The sequence below is a fragment of the Lactuca saligna genome, chromosome 9, assembly GCF_052625555.1.
Source record: "Lactuca saligna cultivar CGN05327 chromosome 9, ASM5262555v1, whole genome shotgun sequence".
NCBI lineage: Eukaryota > Viridiplantae > Streptophyta > Magnoliopsida > Asterales > Asteraceae > Lactuca > Lactuca saligna.
The window spans coordinates 168,178,274-168,199,512 of NC_136425.1; the positions used below are offsets into that span (position 1 = coordinate 168,178,274).

Here is a 21,239-nt window from a genome sequence, read left to right on the forward strand (position 1 = left end):
TGCAGTTTCCAGACTTCGGCCCGATGCAGAGGGCAAGGCCTTGGTTAGTTCTGGACTTCGATCCGATGCAGTGGGAAAGGCCCAATAGTTGTTTATGTGTTATTGTATGGTATGTGGTAGGTTAGGGGAGCTCACTAAACTTCGTGCTTACAGTTTCAGTTTTGGTTTCAGGTACTTCCGCTAGAAAAGGGAAGAGCTCGGGATGATGGCATCGCACACACCACAGCTTCAGTTTATCCTGGGAGTCTATTTCGGATATTGTTATGACTGATATGGTTTGTTTTGACACAGTACTATGACATTTGAGTTACTTATTCCATGGTTTTATTATATATGAGATTCGAGGATTTGATTTTTAGTTATATTAAAACAAAAAATTTGGGGTCGTATTTTGGGTCGTTTCAACCTTATACCACCTACTGTGACTAGAAACGAACATCATCGTGAGTTCTACCTCCGCCAAACCAACACCGGTAACCACTGCTACCTCCGATTAATTTAACCCAAAGCCACCACCACCAATAAAGCCACTTGTTGCATTTGTGTTTCTCACAAACCGAAACCACCACCTCTACCTTCGTTTTCTCACAGTCGAGCATCACCAAACAACCCCTTCTATCATTTTTCAAAGAACCGAAAACATAAGCCATCTGTATGTTTTTGAGAAGAAGACAGAAGGAAATATTTGTCTGTATATGTGAGATCTCTTTCGAACCACGGAAAATGAAGAAAATGTTGATTGTTTTTTGTTGACTACATAAGAGAGAAAGAGAGGAAGATAGTAGTGAATAGTTGTTATCTATCATCTAAATGGCTACAACAAGTAAAGTGACTAAAAGGATAGGTTACCCACCACTTAGTTTCCTTATAAAGCCAGGAAAAAACTTAAATGATTAAAATGGTCAATTCTAAAAAGTTGTTTTGGTTATATATGTCATTTTCCCTTAAGTATACCACATCTTATTTAATAATGAAAAATTAAATATGGTTTTATTTTGTTTCTTATTTTTCTTTCTATCTATATAAAATAATGACAATTAATATGTTAAAATAGGATTTAGGTCATTTTTGATCACTTAACTTTTGGTTTTGTGCTTATTTGGTCACTTAACTATTTTTAAGTTTTAAAAGGTCATCAAATTTTTGACTTTGTATTCATTTAGTCACTTAACTTTTGGTTTGGTCACTTAACTTTTAGATTTGTGCTCATTTAGTCACCTAACTTTTAAAATTGTGCTCATTTAGTCACTAAATTTTAAAAAAGTTAGGTGACTAAATGTGACCAAAACAAAAGTTAAATGACTAAATGAGCACAAAGCCAAAAGTTTGATGACCTTTTAAAACTTAAAAAGAGTTAAGTGACCAAATTAGCACAAAATCAAAAGTTAAGTGATCAAGCATTCGTTTTGCAATGACTTAAATATTTTGGCCTTTTGGGTATTGTATTTAAACAAAATACACGAATTCATTAAGTAGCTAGACTGCTCATTTCATCCCTGATTGCATATGCATTTTTGAAATGCTCGATCAAGCAACAATATAAGAAATATAATGAAAGTTATTATATATTCATTGATTTATTCCTAACTAGTTTCTTCAGCAATGCGAGATTCAACTTGGATTGAATCCCAAAACATATTTATTCATGGTTCGAAAGAGATCCCTAAAACATAAGCTTCAACAATGCGAGATTCAACTTGGATTGAATCCCAAAACATTAGTTTACTCCTAACCAGTTTCTTCATCTATAGAGGCCACATCAGCTACCCACCCAACGTCGAACGCAACATCCAGAAAGTACAACATAAACACCATAAAAACGCAGCAAATGAACATGGGTATAGCACCGAACAACCAAAGGAACAGTGGGAAGGAGAAGTAGAAAGCACGAAGACCAAGAGACCAGAAATAACCACCCCGGTTCACGGTGGATCCGACGTAGTCCGCAGTGAGACGGTGGCTGGTGAAGTTGGTGATGTTCTTGTAAGGAACATTAATTAACATGCTGGCATGGCTGTAGTACCTGATCGATTGAACGTTCATCAAGAAAGATACCAAGAAGCAGACCAATATGCTGAAGTACTTGATTGTCGACATGAGCTTGGTGCCTTGATTATAGGTTATACCGGTCCATTGGTGGTCGTTGCTACCGGCAGAGCCACGTCCGGTAACTCCTCCGGTCATGAGGACGGCGATTAGGGAACTGAGCATGATCGCTGTAGAAGCTAAAAGGGTGGATGCCATGATGTTGTTTCTCAATGTTTGTACCGCTAGAACTCCAGTCTTTTGCGTGTCCTGAGTAAATATAATATATATAAGTTATTAGTTTTTAAAATAGTAGAATTATTTAGAACAAAAGTAAAAGCTCCTCATTGTCTTGGGATCTTGTCGGTCGCCACATCTAGTTGTTTCACTCTAAAAACCTTTGTGTATCTCGGTCTATCTATCTATCTGTTTCGCACACACACAACATATACCCTTGTCTTTTTGCATTTACATCATATCCATTATCCAAACCATATCTAGGGTGGAAAATCGGGTAATGCTTTTATGTTTTAGCTAATACCACATGACATGATTTTATATGAGATAAACACAACACAACATGATATCATGTTTTGTTTTATTAACATGAAAATGACACAATTAAAACACTATAAAACGATCAACATAAGAAACCTAAAAAAAATAAAATAAAATAAACCTTTAGTTTATTTAATTGTAAATTATTTTTAAAAAACGCTACACACAATAAATAGGACAAACTCTTTTATGTCGAATCTTGAACATGAAAATGATACGCCGTGACATCGTTTATTTTATGCTTGACACTAAAACACATTCCAATTCCAATTTGACGGAATTTCATTTCGTGCCAAGTATTTATTTTCATGTCGTATAAGGCATTGACACCCCAAACCACCAAAAAAATGTATTATACACCTTTTTTTATACAAAAAGTATATTTTAAGTATATACTTTTTGTAAGTTATATAGTTCAAAAACACACCACTTATAAGTTATAAGTGTATTTTTTTATAAACGAAAATCATACACTATCTACATTAGTTACAAATTACTCTTAAACTATTCCGTTTGTCCTAACCAAGATTTGACAACCTTTAGATGTGTGAGACATTTTTATCAAACACTTGATACCATTAACCACAAAATTTTACAGAGGACAATAAATTGTGTTATTGTATTACTATATCAGTTAAAGCATCATATATAATTAATCTGAAGTAACCGTTGTATTATCAAAGCAACATTTATATATAAAAAGTGATTTAAAAAAAAATTTAAAATATAATGATTACGTTTCAGATTTATGATTAATTATTGTTACTACATATATGATATAATATTATAAATAATAGTTATTATGTCTAAAATCTGACTATACAGTCAGATATACTAAATATATAAACCTAAAATTAAAAGGACTATTAATCAATGGAACTTTAATATAATTTTTCTCTAATTAATGTTAATCAAATTGATTTGTATAGTATTTTTATATTAAAATAATGCAAACGATGTTACATTAAAGCAGGTGATACAACAAATAATGAGAAAATTAAATTTTAGTATTGGATTGAAAATGACCTTAATAGTTAATAATTGATAAAATGCTATTCTAAGAGTCCAAAGACTCTTTGGCTTTTTGAAGGATATTTTATGAGAATCTCTATATTATTTTATATTAGGTGTGAAATCCGTGTATTATACAGGTTGATTTAAGAAAAAATTAACATTAAATTAAAGTGTATACAGAAAATATCTTTTAATCTACAACTTTAAAATAATAAAAGAAGAAACGTATTCATTGCAATTAAATATCATATATATATGATATTTAATACTTTACATATATAATTATATGATTTTAATTTTAAAAATTAAAACAAATAAAAAATTGATAACTAATAATATTTATTTCAAAAATACCACAAAATGACAAGTATTTAAACTCATAAAAAATTGACATGTAGCAAAAAAAAAACCCTTTATTTATTAAGTACGATTAATTGTTTTGTCCTTTCCTTCTCGATTCTGTTAAGGAATATGAAAGAGTGTTCCGCAAAAATAAATAAATAAATAATAATTAGCTATTTAATTATTTTATAATTAGTAATTTAGTTGAATCAGATTTCAAATCCTTCGTTTCTTTCGGTTGTTAGTCGTATCATATAGAAGAGGAATCAGATTGGGATATATATATATATATATATATATATATATATATATATATATATATATATACACACACACACACACTAGCCGTTTATCCATGCCAAGCTACGGGTGTGACAATGGTGGTTAAATGCTGAAAGATGAATTAAACCTTAGAAATGGAAATGTCAGCGATATATATACAAGATTTGTGAACAGAAATTGCGAGATTTGGGGAAATACGGAGATAAGGAATGAACCGGGTCAAAATAGGCTAATAATAGGGGATAAGAGATTTGACATTTTCAACTGTTGACCATATGTACTCTACTCCTTTTGAAATGCATCAATTGATTGTACAAATGCATTGTATGTTTGTACGACTTAAAATTCAGCATTTGACCAAAAATGCTTTATAAGGTAATGAAGATATATAGATATATATATATATATATATATATATATATATATATATATATATATATATATATATATATATATATATATAGAAAGAGAGAGAGAGAGGTTCAATTGAGAACTATAATTAACTAAGGAACCAAGGAACCAATTTTTTTTCAACTTTTAAAACTTATTTTTTATCAAAAAAAAAAAAAAAAAAAAAAAAAAAAAAAAAAAAAAAAAACAGAAATTCATACTTTTTTTATCCTTTTTCCAATAATATAAAATTCAATTGTTTTTACGTCAATTTTACAATGTGAATCTTTGAAAATTCACAACGTGAATCTGGATTCACACGGTGAATCCGAAAAATATTTTTCACATTCACAATGTTAATATATGAATTTAGATATTTTTAGATTTTTTTTCAATAAAGAATAAGCTCTAGAAATTGAAAAAAAAGATTTGGTTTCTTGAATAACCAATAACTATGGTTCGCTACTGAACTATATATATATATATATATATATATATATATATATATATATATATATATATATATATATATATATTATAAATGAACCATTTTTCCTTGATTCTTATGCATTTGAAACTCCTTAATTTAATTTCCTTGATTCTTATGTATTTGAAACCCCCTAATTTAACTAATACCACTCAAAAGACTTTTTAATAATGATTATTAATTGGCTCTTCAATGTAAAAATAACATGAACAACATCAAACATAACAAGATCAAGTATAAATACGGTGAATAATAGGAACATTTTTGTCATATTTTGAAAGGATTAAGGACCTTCAAAGAAGGAAAAAAGATTTTTATGTGTGTATTGCTTTTCATATAAATTTCAATAATTTTTTTTACCAACTGTTCAATATGTGGTTGCTTCCGGTATGTCACATGTTATATTTGGGGTAGAAAATTTTGCTTAAAGATGCATCTAATTCCATTCACTATAGGTACTAAATTAATATTTGCTCATTCATACACAAACAAATTTTGCTGATCATTTTAAATTCTTTGAATAGATTTAGTTTTTATCATCGTTCCTTCAACAGTGGAAATTATCTCTACCTTCAATATTTGACACTTCCATATGTATCCATGTGTGTAAGAATTTTTATTTTTCTTATGATTTTTTTGTTAAAACCAGTTTAATACTTAAGGATATAAAAAACAAAGATGGAAATTGTGAAATAGTCATCATTGGCATCACAAGGTGGATTTATTGAACCCTGAAAGATATCGGAAAATTTGAAGTCATATTAGTAAATGTATTGCTACATATAAATTGTTTTACATGTCAATTGGTCTTAGTTGTCATTAAAGTCATGATTTCCTATTTGATCCTATAAAATATCACATGTGAACTAAAGGCAGGCTATGCATATTTTAATGTTGTACCGATACAACTGATACCAATGAGTTGTCATGCTCATTTTCAAGTCATGAGAAGATAATCATTTTAGCTTTCATTTTATTGTATATATACATTTAGTCTCAACCAAGCATTTTTGTGGTAGGGGTGTTTGTATTAGTCTCTAATAAAAATTAGATGTTGGTATCCAGACTATGCCTATATGGTTTTAGTTTGCCGATGTTGGAATATGAAATAATATGATGCATCGATATGCATTTCACAAATAATAATACATCACATTATTTATTTAGGAGATATTAATGGATATAAATATCACTTTGTGCCTTTGTAGTTGCGTAATCTAGATTGAAGCAGAGCAGTACAGGTGTGTGGTGATAAACAAATATAAGTTTCTTAGTATTTGTTGGATGTTTTGGTTTTGATAGAAAAGAACTCATCAAATACAAAAAACAAACATTAGTATATTTCTAAAAATTAAAACGTTGTATTTTGAATAATATGTAATATTAGGGTCAAATATGAAAGATGTTATGATATAAATATCAATAACATATGTTATTTTTAATATTTAATTGTCAAAAATTTAAGTACGTATTTTTACGTTGCGCAACGCAAGGCAATTCGCATAGTATATATATATATATATATATATATATATATATATATATATATATATATATATATATATATATATATATATATATATATATATAGGGTGAGGTTCAATAGAGAACCATAATTAACCAATGAACCAATGAACCAATCTTTTTTTCAACTTTTAGAACTTATTTTTTATAAAAAATAACAAAAAATATAGAAATTCAAAACTTCTTATTTTCAAAACTTTAAAATTAGAAAATAAGAAAAGTTGTAATTTGGAAATTTGGAAATACGAAAATATGAACATTTTAGTATAATATTTGAAATTTTAAAAATTTGAAAATTTTGGAGTAAAAAAAGAAAGTTGGTTTTTTGAATTTTTTTTTTTTAAATTTTAAATTTTTTTTGACATTTTTTTGACTTTTTTGACTTTTGTTGACCGATTAATCCCGCCAAGGCCGATTAATCCCGCCAAACCCGATTAATCTTAAATTTCCGATTAATGCCCTGATCCACGACGATTGGAGAACGTCAAACGATTAATCCACGATTAATCGCCGATTAATCCTGATTTCTGCAACCATATATATATATATATATATATATATATATATATATATATATATATATATATATAGAGAGAGAGAGAGAGAGAGAGAGAGAGAAAAAGAGAGAGAGACAAAAGTTCAATAGATAACTATTATTAATTAAGAACCAAGAAACTAATATAAAACGTCGGAATTTAAAGCGATTAACGTCAAAAACAAGGGTTGTACACTTTTATACTACACACACATGTATCGGATTATAACAAAACTCAAATTTTTTAGGTCATATTTTTTATCGAAAAAAAAAACCAGAATACACCATTGTTCATGATTTTTCGTATTTTTTCCATAAAGATCCATATTGATAAAAAAAATAAAAAATAAAAAAATTCTTATTTCATTTCTTGTTTTTTTGAAAAGTTAAAGCGTATCGTTTATTCAAAAATTTTAATAAATATATCAAATTTTATATTTTTTTTGGTACTCTTTAAATATAAAATCATATTGATGTAAAAAAATTATATTTATGTATAGATTCACATTGTGAATCATCCTAGATTCACTGGACATATTCACATTGTAAATCTATCCGGATTCAGATTGTCTGATTGTGAATCGGAGCATATTCACAATTTGAATAATAGTAAGTCAGATTTACATTTTGAATGTTAAAACTGAAATGTTTACAATTCAAATTCAAACCTTGAATCTAAACTGATCGAGATTTTTTTTATTATTTTATAATTGATGTTGATGTTAATTAAAAGAGGACAAAAAATTGAAAATTTTGGTATAATTAGTTCTTTTTTTTTTTTATAAAAATAAACTTGAATATCGAAAAACAACAAAAAGAAATGAGTTTTTTTCGAAAAATAAAAAATTTGCTTTTTATATTTAAAATTGATCTCTATGAAAAGAGGGTGAAAAATCATTAACAGAGTTATATATTTTTTTTCCTGATAAATAAAGTGGCTTAATTTTTTTTTTTTTTTTTTTTTTTTAAAAAAAAGATGGGTTTTTGGTAAAGAGGTGGGTTTATAATATAATTTGGTAAAGATGTGGGTTTATGATATAATTCCTTTGGCTCACGCTTGGTTACTTGCTTCGTTGTTAATAATAGTTCTCTATTAAACCTTATCGTATATATATATATATATATATATATATATATATATATATATATATATATATATATATATATATATATATATATATATATATATATATATATATATCATTTCATCATTGTATACTTATAAAGAAAGCATTTTTCCTTTCACCACATTCATTTGAAACTCCTATTCATTTTTCTTTTCACCACATCCATTTGAAACTCCTTGTACTTTTCAATTTCTTTCTAATAATGATTATACATTGGTTAATAGGGTTAAATAAATATAAAACCTAAAGTGTAATAATATATAAACTTAATTTAAAGATATTAAAAGAATATATATTTTCTTCTACTTATAAAGTTATGTTTTTAACTTTTAACATATTACACTTAATTTATTAGGTCTAATATGTTGTTGTATATAAGTCATTATCATTTTAAAACTACAACTTTTGAACAATTTGTATAAAATATTTAAATTTATATTTTAAATATAACCTTATAGGATCAAATTAAATATAAATTTAAGTTCAACTTAGACAACCTAAAGAATATGTTGTAAATAGTTATAATTGATAAATTTTAGTGTCTTTCTAATAATGATTATAAGTTGGTTAATAAGGTTAAATAAGTATAAAACCTAAAGTGTAATCATAAATAAACTTAATTTCAATATTAAAATAATATTTTTACTTCTATTGATAAAGTTATGTTTTTAAATTTTAACACATTATACTTAATTTATTAGATTTAATATATTGTTGTATGTAAACTATTTTGGACAAAATACTTAAATTGTTAATTTAAATATAACATTACAGGGTCAACTTCAATATAAGTTTCAGTTCCACTTAAAAAACCCAAAGAATATCTTTTGAATAATTAAAATAGATAAATTGTAGTGCTAAATACAAAATTTAAATTGTAATATCAATTTAACTAAAATATTTCCTAAATATATTTTTATAATCATTAAAAGTTTTCTAATAAGTAGCTTAAAATAACTTTCAATAACAATAGTTAAAAATAACTCTATATAAATGATTATATTGTTACCTTTAAAATCAAAAAAAAAAATGTTTGATGTTTTAAATGATTACAATGAAAGAAATTAAAACGTTAAGCAAATAAATGTAAACAAAAAAATAATTCACAATAACAATAACTATAAATAACATTAAACCATATATTATATTTAGTTTTATTCATGAGTAGCCCGTGGGTAGAGGACATTCAAAAAATTGAGATTATGCAGTTTTAATAGATCTATATATTATCATATAATTCAAAATAGTCAATATATTATATCAACTTAGTATACGAATTATTATATCAAATTGAACAACAACATTATTGTTATATTTAAAAAAAAAACATATATTTGTAAAGATTTCAGTTATATAGATGTTTCTACGCAACGCGCGGACATTCGCCTAGTGTGTGTGTATATATATATATATATATATATATATATATATATTAGGGGTGTTCGCAGTGTGGTTTGGTGCAGTTTAGAGTTGAAACCGCAAACCGCACCGCACATGCAGTTTGAGTTTTTTGGAAACCGCAAACCGCACCACAAAAGCTCTAAACCGCATTATGCGGTGCGGTTTCATATGTTTTGCTAAGTTGTTATGACTTATGAAATTTGATATCATAGTCTTTTAATTCTTTAATTACCGTATTTAACTATTGTGATATAGAATAAAATTATTAGACAGTATGAAGTATTTGGTGTTTGGAAACTTTGATATATATATATATATATATATATATATATATATATATATATATATATATATATATATATATATATATATATATATTATATATATATATAGACACACACACACACACACATATACACGACGCGGTGCGGTTTGAACCGCGGTTTGGTAACTATAAACCGTAAACCGCACCGTATAGTGCGGTTTGACAAAATTACGAACTGTAAACCGCACCGCAAAATTATAAACCGCATTATGCGGTGCGGTACGGTACGGGCGGTTTGTGCGGTTTATGTGGTTTTTTGCACACCCCTAATATATATATATATATATATATATATATATATATATATATATATATATATATATATATATATATATATATATATATATATATATATATATATATATAAAAGGGGTTTCAATTTTCAATAAATATCATCATCTTCATTTTATTTTATTATTATTATCTTTTTATTTTGATGGCAACTTAATCTATTTCTAATTAATTGTTTTTGTTCAAGCGAGATTAAACTAATGACTTCGTAGTTAAGAGGTCATTAGTTACTGGTAAACCAAATATCTTTTAATCGAAGTAAATTAGAAATTAAAGATACGATGCAAGACTATAATTAAATGAAAGACATTGATTTTGATTTCCAAAACTAAATAGAAATCAAACATTTTTTTGATAAGTAAACATATATTTTCATAAATAAATTAAATAGATAATGTCAATTAACAATATGTTGATTATATTCGATTTTGTCGAATATTACTATACCGTTCTAGCTTTTTGTTTACAGTTATTCTTATCAAACACCATGGGATATTATTATTTAAGTGATTTTTTTAAACATAAAAGACTTTAAAAAAAATCAATACACGTTTTGAGAGGTCATGTTATGATTGTTTATTACTAAGCGAATATCTGCACATTGTGTAGATTAACTATGAAATAATATTTTTACACTATGTTGATACATAAAGCTATAACTATTAATTTGAACGATACGATAAAATAAACAGTTAGTATAATCAAATTATTTAATAACATCTAGTCACCTTTTACTCGTGAATAAATTTAAATATAATTTTTTATTTAATATTAATTTTAACTATTGTTATAATTAAGTGTTTTAAAATCATTTATTTGACTAATTTATAAATTTTTGCTCATTATTTAAAATATCAATTTTTGTAAGATAATGTAATTTAATTTATAATTTTATGTTATTGTAAATTATTATTATCAGTTAGTTTTTTAAACCACTTATTATTATAAAAAAAAACTAAAATTTAAGTATATTGTTTTTTGTATTTATCTTACATTAATTAACCAATTTATTTATTATTAGAAATTTAAAAGGTCACGATAGTTTATTAGAAAATTTAAAAGGTCACTGGAATTTCATATGATGCGAGAAATTTGTCTATTTTATAGTATGGTATACATTTATTTAATTAAATAAATTGATTTTTTCTAATATATATAAGGAAATGAATATGAACTCTCTACCTAAAAAGGATATGCAAATATAAAATTAAGAGAGGGCAATATAAATATTTTTAATATTTAATAGTTTTGCTTTACAAATAATCACATTTCTGGTAAATATGATTTCAAAGAAAGTAAATATTTTTTTATATTTTGTCGTTTCCAACTTTCTATTCATATAAAATAATGATATGTTAATCTATTAATTCTCTATTTTAATTCAGTCTTTCGATTTTGACATTTCTATTAAAGAAAAAGATCGATATGAACGAATGGTAGAATAATATTTGATTTAAAAGTATACCGATTTTACATCATTGTTATACTATAAATCCGCCACAAATTGCCATTGAGTCACATAATCATACTATTATAGATAAATACACATACCTCCATCATAGATATTGCCCAAAATCGACGATTGATTGCATTCATGCCTATAACGGTTCCGACAGGATTGCGACGAATTTGATAAAAGAGCCAAACGTGGTACCCAACCATCACGAGCAGTCCTAGTGGCACCAACACAAAATTCAAGTAATTTTCCTCCATATTCTTTATCGATTTCAATATGAACTAATTGTTAGCCAAATGTATTGTAGAGGTTTAGAAGGAAAATGAAAGAGTTGTGTGGCCGGGGTTGATATATATAAAAAAAAAACTGACCCCCCCCCCCCCCCCCCCCCCCCCACCCCACCCCAACTTTGAGATTCATTTTTTGATGCAAGGGCTATTTTGGTAATTCCATCTCAATTCATAGTAGATTAAACTATTAATTTTTAATTTGAAATGATGACTCTGATAATTGTTTCTTGAACGATGTATAAATAGTCATATGTAAATCGCAGGATCTAAGCTCATCGAAATTCGTTTATCATCGTAATCATAAATAAGTCAATACGGTCAGTCTGCATGTATTTTATAAATAGTAAAATAAAATTCTTTTATTTATTAAATGAAGAGGAGAAAGAAAAATTTGGTGCACGCGTTATATTGGATTGAGGGAAACTAACGTAAGATTGAATGGAAGAATTTGTCAAACAAGTTCGACTACGAAAAAAGATTCCTTTTGGGCACTAAATAACTTAATATAAAAAAAAGTAGAACATGAATTAACATATACACCTTTCTGTTTTATTTCTAAATCTAGATTTTTCATGTAAAGGTGCGATTTGGATTATCAAGTGACTTATCAATATATTTTCCAAATATTTCTGAGACCGTTAAATCATGGACCATTTGGTAGAATAAAAGAACAATTACCAAGAAAAAAAAGTAACTAACTTGAGTAATTATATTAAAAAAGATCAAATTAATTATAGCAATTACTTTTTAAAATTTTATAAAAAAAGTCAGCTAAACCTCAAAATAGTCATAATGTTCATAAACTTATGGCGAAAACATTTGTCCTTTGTAAAAAATTATCCCGTTTTGATGATTTTCTATAACATCTCAAAATTTCATAATAAATTAGGATGATAATGTTAGAATGTAATATATTTTAATAAATGAATAAGAGATGTACGGATTCTCGAGAAGAGATGAGCCATGGTGGTCCCCAGTGGACCGCACGAATCCCATGAGTGAATAGAAAGTAAGATTTACATGGGATTTCACCTCAATCGCCCCATCTATCTTCCTGAGGAGATGTTCCTGGTACGAATAGAATGAGTATGTCATACTAATGTGTCTTTGATGATGAGCCCTCACAGCCCAGACACAACGACACAATTCTCACGGGAGTTGTCACACCCAGACCGACGATGGAAATCGTCGAGGTTGCGACGTTATAAAATTGGATCACAGTCAACCACATGTGTCGAATACTTAACATATTTGAATCAATACTTTAGAAACCTTTAAGTTTTGGAATTGAAATTATATCTTCATTTTAAACACACAACCGTAAATAAAAACAGTTCAAGATTATTCCCAAAAGAAAGGAACTATAATTTTCTTAAAACCGATGTTCTACCTCCGGCTTCGTAGTTACCCGAGAATACACATTTTTAAAATACGTCAACAAAAATTATTGGTGAGTTCCACAGGTTTTGACTCCGTGAGTTTTATAGAAAGAAATCTTTATAAAACGTGGAATATTTAACAAAATAAGTTGTGCAAAACATGATCATTAATGTTACTGATATGCTTCTTGTGAGACCGGATACTTGAAATCCGATACGAGTATCCACGTAAAAATACTTATGATAAAAGTAAATATTAATATATTTTTGTGAAGCAAAATATTAAGTGTTTATATAAATAAACACCACCAATCGGTTTAACAATCTACAAACAATATTTATACTACATACTCTCTATATAAAACATGGAATGTTTAACAAAATAAGTTGGGCAAAACATGGTCAACAATATTACCGCTATGCTTCGTGTGAGACCCGATACTTGAAATCCAATACGAGTATCCATGTTAACATACTTATGATAAAAGTAAATATTAACATATTTTTGTGAAGCAAAATATTAGTGTTTGTATAAATAGACACTAACAATCGGTTTAACAATCTACAAACAATATTTTTTACCACATACGACCTTATCCTAGTGTGTATTACTATATCTGTATCTGGGACATTGTTATAGTTCCCGATTGTTTGAGTTTGAAGACCTTTGGTTGTAATGCTTAATAACGTTAAGCTACCAAAGTTCTATCGGGACAACGGTCGTATGTGTCCCTATATGAACAACGTATGTGTCCCTATACGAGTTTAAACAGTGTGTCGACTGTAAGTGACCATATCCATGTTTAGACAGTACTCCGACTGTAAGTGACCATAACAATTGTTTTGAGAATACTCCGAATGTAAGTGACCAACAAAGTTTATACAACACCCCTTCTATGAGTGACCAAAATCAACATAGTTCAAAGCATCTTATGTTATAAGGTTGTCAACATGATCATATTAGAAACACTTGTTATAATTTAAACTTTTGTAAATCTTAAATTATGTGTGACTTAAAAAATTATCATAATTGGTGAATTTCTCATTTACCACAAAACTTTGTATATATATATTTGAAAAACCAAACAGGACAAGGTAAATCAAAAGAGCAATTATGTCCATGCGTTTAGAAAAATTATAGAAAAGTCATCATCAGTCAAAATTTGGATCTGTAAACTCTCAGAGCTTAGAAAACGAGTCTACTTTGTCCATAATTTTTAGCCTGACCTTAAGTGGTTCCTAACCAGAGTAAAAATGTTCATTTTTATAGACTGGTCCAAATATGTTCTGATAGACAGTTTTGTAAAAATCATCATAAATTCTAGAAAAATTGTATGAACATGTGCGAGTAATCCTTGAAAAGGTATAGACCTAAACAGTTTGCATATTGTACAGTTTTGAAATCCATTAAGCTTAAGAAGGGTAAAACAGTCCGTGAACAGACAACAACTTTTCTGTAAAAAAAAGTAAAATTTAAGCTTAGATATGTTTAGTGACATAACTTGTATTTTTAGTTTGCAAAGCCTTTAAATCATCCAACTAGGATTTGTTTAGTGTATATTCTCCCCCAAAACTTGTAAAACATAAATGAGTGATCGTAGAAAACTCACTTTTGTCGCGTAGAGTTAGTCGGTTTGAGAACGGTTCGTACGGTTTCTAGTTCCACTCAAGCTCGTGATTTGAGTATTCTTTTGGATGTCTTAACACATAAAAACATATATTTACATGTATGTTAGACTTTTATCATGTCTTAAATCTTTTAAAGCCAGTGAACTTGATGATTAAAAGAAAGAGTAGAAATCAAGAATATACCTAGCTTAAACTTAGATATAAAGTATGTTGCCAAAAGGTGGTGGAAAACACAAGCTTTTTGAGAGGTAAACGGTAAATTTCTTGAGGGTTTTAAGTGTTTGAAAGTAGCTGCATATGGTATACTTTGAATCTTGAAAATGGGCAGAAAGATGGAAGAAGTTTGGGTGTTTTTTTATGCTTGAAAACAACCACTGTTTTGGCTATGTTGCTGTCAAGAAACTTTCTCAGCAAGAAGGCAAAATAAGAATAGTTTAGCCACTTTTTTTAGTCCTTAATTTAGAGTAGCATAACAACTAAATTCCAAGGGCATTTGGTGGTGAAAATATCAAGCAAAATGAAGGTGTAGATAGGTGAAATGGTGGCTGAAACGCCAAGGGATAGCAATCCCTTAAGGTTCACGATTTTGATGGCTTTGGAAGGAAGTTTGTGTGGCTGAAAATGGGATAAATATTGAGAGCTTTTACCCTGGAGTATTGGATGGAGAAATGAAAGAAGAATGGGGGAGATATTTTGAGATTTGTAAGAGGAGAGAGGAGAAGAAGATAAGAAGTAAAGTCATAGACTAGCTTGTGATGGGATGGAAGTTTATGAGATGTGATCTTGCATAGCCACTTGTTTAGTTGGTTGGTTAGAGATAAGTTTAGTTAACTAACTAACTATTAGTTAGTTAGTTAGTTAGATGTTCTAGTTATGTAGATGGAAGTTAGTAATCTCAAAAATTATAAGAGGAATTAAGAAGTATTATTAGCAAAATGTGTTAAGTGATTAAGCACTTACTGGTTAAGTTGGCACTTCTCTCAACCATTTCTATTATCTTAATTGATTTAGTGTAACAACCCAAATTTTCCAATAAAAATTTTCATTTTTAATTAACAATATTGTTTCCAATGATCATAAAATACCAATAACAATTGTTTTCAAAATCCACAGTATCAAATATTTTATTCAGAATATTAGAGTGTCCCCAAATGAAATCGTCGGAGAGTGCACGTTGTGCCATCAAGACGGCCCTTTCCCTTACACTCTGAAGTAGCTAAAACAACCAACAAATTGTAAGCTAATGCTTAGTAAGTTCCCCAGAGCATACCCCACACAATCTACATAATCGCATAATCCATATTAGCTCTATAAGCTACATATATCACATAAGCTGTAACACCCCGTTTATAAAATAAATAAATAAATGTATAGAAGCCCTAAAATGAATAATAATTGAGCGAGGCGTTAGTTTCGAGGAGTTAAAAGTCATAATCATAGAATCAGGGGTAAAAGGGTAAATAATAGATTAAAAATGAAAAGATCCCATGGGGAGCGACCATAATTGTAACTATGGTAAAGATGTCATATCGGAGGGTATATATGAATACTTATTTCGTTGGAAACCCTAACCCTAGCTGAAGAGTAGCAGCCGTCACCTTCTTTCCCCCTTATGTCTCCTCTACCGGTGCCACCCGACTCCCTTCTTCCCTTCCCAATCAGTCGAGCTCCAAGACTCCGAATCACCACCAGTGACTCACGTTGACGGCAAGCTGAAGACTGCCGGATTTCAGGGATGTCGTAGCAAGTGATGTAACATCCTAAAATACGAACCAATTTTTTTTTTGTTTTAATAGTAATAAAATTCATATACTGATCGTCATATCATAAAAACCATACGTCAATTATCTCAACTCATAATAAAATGTCGTGAAACAACTCTATCAAATCAAACTATGAATCAAAACAAACTCCCAGGATAAAGACTGAAGTTGTGGTGTGTGCGATGCCATCATCCCGAGCTCTTCCCCTTACTTGCGGAAGTACCTGAAACCAAAATTGAAACTGTAAGCACGAAGCTTAGTGAGATCCCCCAAACTACCACATACCATACAATAACATATAAGCACATACTGGGCCTTGCCCACTGCATCGAACTGAAGCCAGGAAACTGCATCGGACCGTAGTCCGGAACTGACTGGGACCTTGTCCCCTGCATCGGACCGAAGTCCGGAACTAGCTGCATCGGACCGAAGTCCGGAACTGACTGCATCAGACCGAAGTCCGGAATTTACTGATCATAGCATAGCATAAACACATATCAACTAGCATAACACACATCATCATAAACTTATATACTGCATACTACGTCAGGCCGTAGCCCAGAACACATAACACATAAATCCTGTCTGAGCCACGAAGGCATCAAACACACTAAAAACTGCATCGGACTGAAGTCCGGAAACTACTACTAACTAAATGGGCCGTCTTTGTGGCCTTAGACCCATTCCTACTGGAAGGAAACTCACCTCGTTGCCTAGCTGCTGAAAGGACTACTCCGGAATCTGTCTGCTGCGTCTTCGGTTTCACTCCGGCTACAATATCCATGAGCACCATCAATCAAATACTGATAATAATACTGAGGGTAAAAATGACTCTCCTACCCCTGGTCTAAGTCAACCTAACTGTCAAAGTCAACATTCAGTTGACCTGACTTGTCGAGTTGGGTCGCCAACACGTCGAGTCCTTACTCTTACTTTCTTGATTCCACTCGCTACTACTCGTCGAGTTTTGGCGTAAACTCGGCGAGTTCCTCTTTGCTACTAACACTCCAACAATCTGCATCCGACTCGCCGAGTTGTATGAACAACTCGTCGAGTTCTCCTTCATCAGATGATAATTCTAGCTGTGACTCGCCGAGTTGTATGAACAACTCATCGAGTCTGTTCTTGAAGTATGAATATGGTCTTGGACTCGCCGAGTCAGGGCATTGACTCGCCGATTTCTTCCACGAATGAGTCTAACCCTCTAGCTCACCGAGTCCATCTCTCACTCACTGGTTCCACTCGACATAACTTGAAAAAGGAAAAATAGGGGACTCGCGACTCGACTCGCCAAGTCAGAAGAACGAATCGCTGAGTCGTATGCATGCAAACATTATATACTCGATTCTGCTTGAAACCAGTCCATACCATTAATAGATCTGGGTTCCTGGGACTTGATTTACACGTAAAGTTTCCAACTTTACGTGTAAATAACATCAAATGAAGGTTTTAAGGTTCAAAGCACACTATAATAGTAGATCTAGAGCTTCCATGCAAAATGGATCCATAAAGGTGCTAGATCTAAGATTCTGGAATTTAAACCTAGCTATATCTGAAAGCTAATCAACTCCATGAGTCCTCTATGCTACTACTAAGCCAGGAAATGGTTCAAGAATAGCTTTAATGGCTTCTAAAAGGGGATTTAATCATAGAAACCGAAAAGGGCCAAGATGTAACTTACTATCTTATGAAATTCCTCAAGGATCTAGGATCTCCTTCTTCTCCTCTTGATCTACCTTCCTTTATCTCTAAAGATCTTCAAAGAACACACCAAAATCACACAAAATGCAAAGAGGGTTCTAGAGTTTCGAGAATAGCGCTTTGAGGGGTGATGGGGACTGACTTGTGGCCTCAAAAGTTGTTTAAATAGGGTGAAAACCCTTGAAATTAGGGTTTCATCCAGAATGGCGGACTCGCCGAGTCCAGAATATAGACTCGCTGAGTCGCGAACTTAAACATGCTCGAAATCCCGAATCTACTCGACGAGTCCAGCTACCGACTCGTCGAGTTCCCCTTAAAACTTGAAGAAAAATAACAATAAATAAAATATAAATATCATACCAGAATTGGGGTGTTACAATACTCCCCCACTTGTCTCAGACTTCGCCCTCGAAGTCTGCTGCTGCTGAATCTAGGAGCAACTCGAGGTAATGCCCCCACATCTCCTCCTCGGACTCCCACATCCACTCAGAACCCTTCCGGTGCTGCCACTGTACCTTTACCAACCGAATCACCTTGTTCCTCAAGGTCTTCACCTTCCGATCCAAGATCGCAACTGGCTTCTCGACATAATTCAGGCTGCTATCAACCTGAATATCCTCAATGGGCACTATTGCCAACTCGTCCACCAAACACTTCCTCAACTGAGGAACGTGGAAAGTGTTGTGGATCTGGCTAAGCTCTGACGGAAGATCCAACCGATAAGTAACCCGACCCACCCGAGCCAAAACCCTAAAAGGACCAATGAACCTGGGGCCCAGCTTGCCCCTCTTCCGAAACCTGATAACACCCTTCCAGGGCGATACCTTCAGGAGGACCATATCGCCCACCTGGAACTCCAAATCTGAACGCCTCCTATCGGCGTAACTCTTCTGCCGACTTTGCGTAGTCTGCAGTCTGCCACGAACCTGCTGGATCAATTCTGTTGTCTTGAGTACCACCTCAGTGCTTCCAATGACTCGCTGACCGACCTCGCCCCAACAAATCGGGGTCCTGCACTTCCTCCCATAGAGCATTTCGAAAGGAGGTCGATCGATACTCACGTGGTAACTGTTGTTATACAAAAATTCCGCGAACGGAAGGTACGTATCCCAACTGCCACCGAAGTCTAGAACACATGCCCGCAGCATGTCCTCGAGGGTCTGAATCATTCTCTCACTCTGTCCGTCCGTCTGAGGATGGAAAGAAGTGCTAAAATGGAGACGAGTACCCATCTCGTCGTGAAACCGCTTCCATAATCTAGAAGTAAAACGGACATCTCGGTCTGACACCACTGAAACACGCACTCCATGACGTGCCACCACCTCCCTCACATAAATATTAGCTAACTTTTCTGCTGATATGCTCTCCTGGATCGGTATAAAATGAGCACTCTTCGTCAAACGATCCACAATAACCCATATAGAATCCACTCCACACACAGTCTTGGGAAGCTTCGTGATGAAATCCATGGTAATGTCTTCCCATTTCCACACCGGAATGTCTAGCGGCTGCATCTTGCCATGAGGTCTCTAGTATTCTGTCTTAACCTTCTTACAGGTCAGGCACCTCTCCACATACCAGGCGACATCCCGCTTCATGCAGGGCCACCAATAATAGGGTCGAAGATCTCTATACATCTTCGTAGCCCCTAGATGAATGGAAAATCGAGACTTATGGGCCTCATCCATCAACACTTGCTGCACTCCGCCCCAGTACGGCACCCAAACTCTCCCGTGAAGGGTCCACAATCCTCTACTATCATAGTTAAAAGAAGATACTCGGCCCACGATCCTCTCACACTTCTACCTCTCCTTCTTGAGGCCCTCTACCTGTGCCTCCTTAATTTGCTCCAATAATGGAGCAATCACCGTCATCCTCAAACAAATGTCTCTGATTGGGGCCGCTACTTCCTTGCGGCTCAAGGCGTCGTCCACTAAGTTGGCTTTCCCTGGGTGATAAAGGATCTCACAGTCGTAATCCTTCAACACATCTAACCATCGCCTCTGCCTCATGTTCAGATTCGACTGATGCATGAGGTACCTCAAGCTCTTGTGATCTGTGTAAATGGTACAACGGACCCCATAAAGGTAATGTCTCCAAATCTTGAGGGCAAACACCACTGCCCCCAGCTCTAAATCATGCGTAGGATAATTAGCCTCGTGAGGCTTCAACTATCTCGAGGCATAAGCTATCACACGGCCTCACTGCATCAACACTGCTCCCATACCTGTGATCGAGGCATCACAGTAGACTACGAAATCCTCTACTCCCTCTGGCAGGGTAAGAATCGGTGCCTCACACAATCTCTGCCTGAGGGTCTCAAACGCTACCTGCTGCTTAGGCCCCCAAGAAAGCTACCGACTTCTTGGTCAGTCGGGTGAGCGGTACTGCTATCTTGGAGAAATCTTGGATGAATCTCCTGTAATACCCTGCCAATCCTAGGAAACTCCGAATCTTGGATGGAGACTTTGGAGCCTCCCACTGCATCACGGCCTCAATCTTGGCTGGATCTACCAAAATACCCTTCTGGTTGACGAGTTGACCAAGGAACTGCACCTCGCGCAACCAAAACTCACACTTGGAGAACTTCGCGAAAAGTCTCTCCCTCCTCAAAACCTCTAGCACCTCTCTCAGGTGCTCCTCATGTTGCTCCTGAGTCTTGGAATACACCAATATATCGTCTATGAATACTATCACAGACCGATCCAGCATCAGCCTGC

The 21,239-nt window shown here is 32.0% G+C and overlaps 1 protein-coding gene across 1 annotated transcript; it reads right to left on the reverse strand.

The window, feature by feature from the left end:
• Nucleotides 1-1,549: 1,549 nt before the first annotated feature.
• LOC145018041 (uncharacterized) lies at nucleotides 1,550-12,061 on the reverse strand. Its single transcript, XM_078975982.1, has 2 exons — nucleotides 11,853-12,061; nucleotides 1,550-2,295 (listed from the first exon to the last, which is right to left on the reverse strand). The coding sequence occupies exons 1-2, from the start codon at nucleotides 12,012-12,014 to the stop codon at nucleotides 1,729-1,731; spliced, it is 729 nt and encodes a 242-aa protein (XP_078832108.1). The 5' UTR covers nucleotides 12,015-12,061; the 3' UTR covers nucleotides 1,550-1,728.
• Between the last annotated feature and the right edge of the window lie 9,178 nt (nucleotides 12,062-21,239).